Consider the following 8,075-nt stretch of genomic DNA (forward strand, 5'->3'; position numbering starts at 1 on the left):
TTTTTTTTTTTTTTTTTTTTTTTTTTGAAGAATTGAAAGAAAAAGAAAACATTCAAATTATAAACTAAAGAGAGATTAAAAAATACAAAATCAAAGGATATATCTTGCAGAAGTTCATAATAGCAATTTAACTTAAATCTTACATAAATCCAAATTTAAACCGAATCCAGCATAAATACTAAAAAGATATCCCAGCTAAACAAGAAACATACAGACATTCATGACACTTATGACTTCTCAGTTATCACACAAAACTGTAGTTCCACTTCTCCACAATTAATCCCTATGTAACCAAAACCTGTACTCTCCGCCAATTATATATATAACATGAAGTTACTATATTCATCTTTGAAAAAATGGTTGGTGATTGGTTTTTAACTTTGCTGACCAAAAACCCTACTAGTAAAACGATCTACCAGAATGAGGTTGGGGAAGGTTTTGAGGACGGAAATTCTCATAACTATCTCTACCATAAGGTGGAGGTGGTCGGGAAGGGTTTTGAGGACGAAAATTCTCATAAGTATCTCTACCATATGGTGGGTGTGCCTGTGGAGGTGGCGGACCAGTTCTTAAACTATAGTCATAACACTGTCCCACAGGCATTGGTTCTTCACCCCTATATCTATCATCATTCCTATGGGGAGTTTCAGTACAGTATCCGATATACCTGTTTCGGAGTTCTCTGAGATCATTGTATCTCTCTTCCTCTCTCCTGTAACCTGTTTCTTCTACAGCTCTGTATCCGTTTCCCAAACAAACTCTTTTGTTGTAATGTATTTCAGGAAGACCGCTGAACCCGTTTCTGTAGTTGTTATGAGGTTGCTGTGGGTAAACATTGAGTGGCGGCATATGAGGACGATGCTCCACAACTGATTGCTGGCCAACAAACCTATCACTAAGATGTGTTCCAGAGATATTGCCATTGAGTGAAGGCACAGGAGGACCAGGCTCCACAACTGCTTGCTGGCCGAACAACCTGTCTCTAAGATGTGTTCTAGCAATATTGTCATTGAGTGACGGCATAGGAGAACGATGATCCACAACTGCTTGCTGGCCAAACACCCTATCTCTAAGATGTGTTCCAGAGATATTGTCATTAAGTGAAGGCACAGGAGGACGAGGATCCACAACTGCTTGCTGGCCAAAAAACCTATCCCTAAGATATGTTCCAGAGATGTTGCCATTGAGTGGCGGCACAGAAGGACGAGGCTCCACAACTGCTTGTTGGCCAAAAAACCTATCTCTGAGATGTGTCCCAGTGGTATTGCTATTGAGTGAAGGCAGAGGAGAACGAGGCTGCACAATACCTTGTTGGCCAATCGACCTATCTCTGAGATGTGTTCTAGCGCTATGGTCATTGAGTGGCGGCACCGGAGGACGAGGCTGCTGAACTGCTTGCTGGCCAAACTTCCTGTGTTTAAGATGTCTTCCAGCGCCAGTAAGTGGCAGCACATGTGGAGGAGGATCCAGAACAGCTTGTTGGCTTAACAATGACGGCACAGGAGGAGGCTCCACAAAATCTTGTTGGCCAAACACCCCAGTCTTTCCATTGAGTGGCGCCACAGGAGGAGGATGCACAACAGGGATTTGGCCAAATAACATGTGTTTGAGATCTGTCCCAGTGACCTTGCCATTGAGGAATTTAAAAATGTCTTCAACGGTTCTGTCTATGGAGCGGTATATCTTTTTGGCTCCTGCGCCATTAACCCGCCTTGAAACATTTTGAGACACATTTGTAAAATCCTCAACCTGTTAAGATACACGAAAAATTACTAATGACATAAGACAAAAAAGGTAAGAATGCAAATAAAGTATATTACTGAACAGAGTTTTCATTGAGTTTACACTAATGGACGCAATGCCAAATTTTTTCCACTTTTTGGCTATCCAAAGACCATTCAGCACACTGACGCAGAGCCCTTGCCTCCAAAGGAATTCTACAGATTGCAACTGCAAGACACAAATGCTTTTGTTATAACAGCTTGTTCTTTAATTGGTGTAAGGGTTTAGGGGTAAAAAAGATATTACACCTTAATAAAGAATGTTGCAAACAGTCTACCCAGAGATTCCTGATTACGATGTCCCCAGTTTAAGAACTTTTGAGTCCTTTCCTCCACATTAGGAGGATCCATTCCATCTGGAAAAGAAAAGGGTCACTTAATGTCTTAACGGAAAACCATATAAGCAAAAACAAGAAAAGAAGGATAACAAAGGGATATGAAAGACGAGTATCAAAAACGTAATCTGAAATTTGACAATCCACAAGTGTTCTGTTCTCTTTTACGAAGTTTAGTGTTACCTTGAAATAGCATAGAGAATGGAGGTAAAATGGGAGGATATTGAGTCTGCGCATAAGACCAAAGGAGAAGCAAATTAGACTTGGAAGTATTGTCTCATTGAACATTCAAAGCCTGAAGAGTATCTGATTGGATACTCACATGCAACTTAAAATGACACAATAAACAACCTAACACTTTTATCCAACTTGATTTTAGAGAGTAAAAGAAACACATTAAACAGCCAGACGAACTACCTACTTGGGCATCCTGAAAGTCAATGTAACTGGAACAATAAGAGTACATAATCTAGTGGACATCCAACATAATAAGGGTAACTGAGTTGATACCTGTAAATGAAGAGCGACTAGCATTGTTATAGATACAGAGTTCAGGGTTCTGTGTAGCGCACTGTTAACGTCATGTGCTTTGGCCCAATGCTTAACCTGAGATATGAGAATAGTCACATTAGTAAATATATCGACCACAACTACACATATCTAGCTGAGTTAACAATAAACCATCTATATGCTCGTTTTGAACTATGACTACTTCATCAATTAAAAACTATGGTTAGCCAAACATGCCCTAACAGTTTAAATTTCATGCGGTTACTTCACTTAGATAGTAAAGAGAAAATTGTCCTGAAAAATTCATCAGCACTGAGTTAACAAAGTATAGCAACAAACCATAGGCAGCTCAAAAGAAATATAAAACCCTAGCAACTTCTAGTCATTGAAGAAACTTTTATAGTTTTTAACTTGCAAACAAAAACTAAATTCTGTTGAAAAACAAGCAAGTCAATAGCACTATAAGGATAACAAAAGCCATTAGAACAGAACTTAAAATCTTACCAGCATACAAAGTTTTTGAAACCTGCCATCAAGTTGAGATATGATGCGAATGATCTGCGAGTTCAAAATGCCGTCTTTATTTTCGACTGACAAATCACATTCAACAGCAGCCCCATGATCAAAGAATTTGACAATTGGCACCCTAGCAGTGACGATAGATTCAACATTCCTAACATGCCCTTCTCCTACAAAAGAAGTTTAGGTTATATAAAAAAAGCAATAATGAGAGTTGGCATAGACCTTAACAGCTTCTAATAAGTAATAATCATAATTTCATTTCTCATAATGGAATCAGCAACAAGAATGGAACAAAATATATCATACCCTCCAAAGAACGGAGCTTTTCAGCAAATCTTTCAAGTATCTGGATCTTCTTTTCACGAGTAACTTCAGATGTTCCGTTAACAAAGTTAATAGAAACATCCAAATCACTCTGAGAGGTATACATATCCATCACAAAAGACCCATACGCCTCAAGAACAGGGCTCTTCTCTTCTGAATCACCTAACGAACAAGATAAATAAATAAAACCTCTGCTAACATTCGATATAAGCCAAGCTAAATAAGATAAAAAGATCTTATATTACCATAGATATCAACAGCCATAACATTAAGGCTTCTCACCAATTCCTTCCTAATATCGTAATCAGCAGAAACCGGTCGAAAAGAGCAGTAGACATCATTTAATACCTTATCAAGGTCAACTAAGTTATAACTATCAATCTTATATTTCGTTATAGCTATGTCCAAAGTGTTCTTCACCTTCCTTCGTATCGCTGACAATCCATAAAACCAAACAAGAATGATTAAGAAACTCTGAAATAAACACAAACAATCTAAGAAAATTTTTCATCAAAGAGTAAAAAAGTATTAACCTCTACTCGAAACGTTTGTTTCGTCAGCCACATTTCCTCGAGAGTTCATGATACCTCTCTGTCTACTCCTTATTGTCAAGAAGCAGAGATATTAAAACCTGCAAATATAACATAGAAACCATTCAACATCAAAATTAACGAAATCAAAAGAGATTCAAATAAGAATCCCTACAACCTAATTACTATCAAACTAAGATCTAAAGGTTCATTTTTTTTTATAGCATTCGAGTCATTTTGAGTACAAAAGACTCAATTTTTGTACTCAAAAAGTAAGGTATGGGTTTCGTAATCTGAAGGAAAGCAATAAAATTTTGGGAATTAAGGACACGCACCAGAGGAATGTTTTTGGCCAGAGGAGAAGGCGACGAACTAGTCGGAGATGATACGGTGTCACGGTCCCGTTGCGGGAACCGTGGCAAGAGACAAGTCTGAGAAACCCACAATTTTGTATGGAGAAGAGAGGGAGAGACAAAAAGGTGGCTGTCTTGTTAATTTTTTTTTTTTTTTTCATTAATTGTACTTATGTCTAAGTTATTTAGGTTTTTATAGTAGTTAAATTACCAAAGCTAGGAGTGCCTTTTTAAAGATTTTGTACAAAGATATTTTATATGATCTTATGAATATGTTTGACCAAAAAAAAAGATCTTATGAATATATGTATTTTTTTTAAATAAGTATATTTTATACAAAAAGAAAAAATATTGTTTTCTTTGTAAATAGTTATTCATAAATAAATGCTGTTAAAAAAAAGTTATTCATAAATAATGTAATCTGTAATTATTTGAACTCAAAAAATAATATGAATCGATTAATTAGCATAAATCATAGTTAACTGATTATAACCTTAAACTCGATGCTGAAGATGTCGATTAAACTCCACAAAAAAAAGAATAATAATGTGATATTTGATAATTTAACCACAAAAAAAATTATAATTGATTTACTAATTTAATTAATAACTTGTTAGAAATGTCTCTTTTGAGATACGTTTTTTTTCAAAAATACCTTTCTTTTAACATTTTTATTTTTGTTTTTTTTGTACACAATTACAATATGTTAAATTAATTTTTAGAATTTTTTTTAAAGTTGAAATTTTTTATTTTACATTTAGGGTATGGTTTTGAGGGGGTAAGATTTTAATATTTGGAGTTTGCGACTTAGAATTTAGTCATTTTATACATAGAAAATATATATTTTTGAAAATTGACAACATAAAATAATATTTTTGAAAAATGACATAAGAAAAAAAAACTATTTTTGAAGATGCACCATTTATCAATACATGCATGTTCTTAAATGGCTCTAGGAAAGTTATATTTTATCTTTGACTTTCATAATCTTTATTGTAGAAATATAGTTGAACTTTTTCTTTGACCACCTATGATATAATTATGCATTTGAATTGAAACTATTATAGGCAATTTTTTGGTAAAATCGAAATCTGGGAAGCAAATGTTTGGAATAAAATCCATATGAACATCAATCGTCCGTAAAATAAAATAAAGCCATGAATGGTAGTGGGTTTTAAAATAGTTTTTAAATTATGGTTTTTGGTTTTTAGTTTTTGAGTTTTTAGTTTTTGCAATAAAAAAAATGAGAAATGTGGTGAGTGTTTTCTTAAAATCTCTAATTATGTGGATTTTGGTTTCTATTAAGGATTGTAAAGAAAATCCAAAAAACTAGTTTTCTTATTTTTTAGGGAATGTATTTAGGTTAAAATCTTGATTGGAGAAAAAATGAGTTTTTCAAAAACAAAATCCAAAAACTATTCTAGAATCTACTACCATTCAAGGCCTAAATAAAAACTAATTATGACTTTACATGTATAAGAGAGTCAAACAAAGCTAAGTTAAAACTACATTGGACTAGAGAACAAATTACCAAGTTAATCAGAGATAGAAGCATATATTTAAAGTACAGTTTTTGACCCCTGAATACAGCAAACTCTTTCCTGCAAAACACAGCAAAATCTTTCTAGCAAAACACAGCAAATCACTTTCTTGATTCCATTCATCATTTTCTCAAAAATCTCTAACAATGGTTTCAGGAGATGCTCTCGACATGATCTCGACTCTTTCGGACATTCTTCTTGTCCTAATCATTTCCAATCTGACGTTCAAGGAAGCTCTCAGGACCAGCGTTTTATCTAAACGTTGGAGAAATATTTGCCGAGAGACGAGAAACGTCTCATTTCAAGAGGCTGTGATCACTCAAACCTATCCAGCGTGGGTTGATGAAGATACGAAACGAGAGGCATTTGTAGGTTACACCTTGCATTGGGTTTCCATGTTCACGGGTGGGATCGTTGATACGTTCGAACTCTCCTTTCATAGGCCGATTGGTTATGAAGCGGAGATGAGGACTCTCATAGATTTCGCAGCCGCTACGAAAGTCAAGAATCTCGTTCTTGATTTCTCAGACCGGCTTTGGGTGAACAGAGATGAAGTAGAAGCATCATTTGAATCTACCATGATTCAAATGCCGGAGAGCTTTTACCGATTAACCGGCCTGGTGAAGCTCAAGTTACTCGCATGCCGGTTTGATGCATCGAGGCTTGCCGTTGCGGGTTCTGTGGAGTTCCTCTACTTCGGGTGGATGCCGCTTGCCATGATCACGTCTTTGCTACCAAAGGCACCTCTTCTGGAGTGTCTACAGATTAAAAATTGCTGGAACGTTGGTCTCGGAGCAATAACCGGAGTTAACAACCGGTTGATCAAACTGGTGTTCAAGAACTGTGTCTTCGCAGTGCAGGGTACTTCACTCGACCTGCCAAGCATTCTCATCTTCAAGTATGCTGGCAATGTTCATTCCTTTACGTTGAGGAACGTAAACAAAGAAATGGATGAAGTGTCGCTCGACTTTGGGCGGCTGAGCCAATTCCAAGCTGGCTTAGGAACACATTTTTGTGACCTCCTTTGCAGTTTGGTTAGTGCCAAGACAGTAACCGTCTGTCCTTTCCTCATTCAAGTGATCCAGGACAATGTCAACCCGCTTCGCCTTAGAGCAGATATGAAAACGACGAGATTGGTGCTGATGACCACTCTCGAACCACGTGAGTTCGTCGGAATCAGGTTCATGATCAACAGCTGTCCATATCTGGAGACGCTGACTTTTCAGCTCGTTGTTAGAACCGCTGTCCGAATGGTGCGAGTGCCGATCGATGCAAACGGATATTGGAGGGTTGGAATTTTTCACCCGTGTTTCAAGAATACACTCAAATATTTAGAAGTCTGGAACTTCTGTGGAGATTTTTATGAGTTGCAGCTCCTTAAGAATCTGATTCGCGTTTGTCGTGTGCTGGAACGGGTGGACTTGTATGCACCCATGGGACTTGCCGTGGATCGACTTGACCGTATCCGTGCAAAAGCCGACTTTGTGAGGGAAACATTCAGGGCCAGTTCGGCGGATTTGTCTATCCATCTGTACTAAAGCAAGGTTGACGAATCTCAAGACTGAATAATTCGGGTGTGTGACCTGATATATTGTTGTTTTTTCATTTTTCCAGACTGAATAATTCGGGTGTGTGACCTGATATATTGTTGTTTTTCATATTTCTAAACTGAATAATTCGGGTGTGTGACCTGATGTATTGTTGTTTTTCATTTATTTTTCTCGAACAAAATGGGGTTTCAATGTTCGTAATCTCACATTTACAAGTTTTCAATATAAGACTCGCAAAAAAAAAACGGAGATAAATGTGTTAATTAAATGATGCAATTCACAATTGAGCAAATAGAAAATTGATGACAAGAATCGTTCACTTATTAAAGTTAACATACTTATAAATGCTCATCTATTCTCAGTTCACATCTTCAAGCATTTTTCAGATATTTATGTCACTCTTATTATTATTTTTATTTTTTTCTTGCCGGTGTAAAGATTTCTTAAAGATTTGAGTTTCTATTATGGCTACTTTCAGGGTGATGCCAAAATATATTACTGAATCTGAAGTCATCATTTTGGTGGTCGATCATTTAACTTATCTTTCAGTTTAAATGTGTATAAAGGATCTGAGGCGAATTGGCATTAAGAAAACATGAATTTATAAAAGGTAACTTCGGACACAAGTT

The 8,075-nt window shown here is 36.3% G+C and overlaps 2 protein-coding genes across 2 annotated transcripts; one reads left to right on the forward strand and one right to left on the reverse strand.

Moving 5' to 3' along the window:
- On the reverse strand, positions 101–4,498 carry LOC104780390. Its single transcript, XM_010504883.2, has 10 exons — positions 4,338–4,498; positions 4,006–4,103; positions 3,718–3,906; positions 3,455–3,634; positions 3,131–3,315; positions 2,627–2,722; positions 2,300–2,345; positions 2,031–2,137; positions 1,846–1,950; positions 101–1,749 (listed from the first exon to the last, which is right to left on the reverse strand). The coding sequence occupies exons 2-10, from the start codon at positions 4,052–4,054 to the stop codon at positions 400–402; spliced, it is 2,307 nt and encodes a 768-aa protein (XP_010503185.1). The 5' UTR covers positions 4,055–4,103; positions 4,338–4,498; the 3' UTR covers positions 101–399.
- LOC104783810 (F-box protein At3g62230-like) lies at positions 6,043–7,434 on the forward strand. Its single transcript, XM_010508913.1, has one exon. The coding sequence runs from the start codon at positions 6,043–6,045 to the stop codon at positions 7,432–7,434; it is 1,392 nt and encodes a 463-aa protein (XP_010507215.1).

This window comes from Camelina sativa, chromosome 4 (assembly GCF_000633955.1).
Source record: "Camelina sativa cultivar DH55 chromosome 4, Cs, whole genome shotgun sequence".
NCBI classification, from domain to species: Eukaryota; Viridiplantae; Streptophyta; class Magnoliopsida; order Brassicales; family Brassicaceae; genus Camelina; species Camelina sativa.

Bases quoted from the DNA above. Each gene is read 5' to 3' on its own strand.
- LOC104780390 (XM_010504883.2), bottom strand. From the start codon at position 4,054: ATGAACTCTCGAGGAAATGTGGCTGACGAAACAAACGTTTCGAGTAGA. The intron at 3,907-4,005 runs GTTAATACTTTT...ATGGATTGTCAG, and splicing joins AACAAACGTTTCGAGTAGAG to CGATACGAAGGAAGGTGAAG. The intron at 1,750-1,845 runs GTAAACTCAATG...GTATCTTAACAG, and splicing joins TTGGCATTGCGTCCATTAGT to GTTGAGGATTTTACAAATGT.
- LOC104783810 (XM_010508913.1), top strand. From the start codon at position 6,043: ATGGTTTCAGGAGATGCTCTCGACATGATCTCGACTCTTTCGGACATT.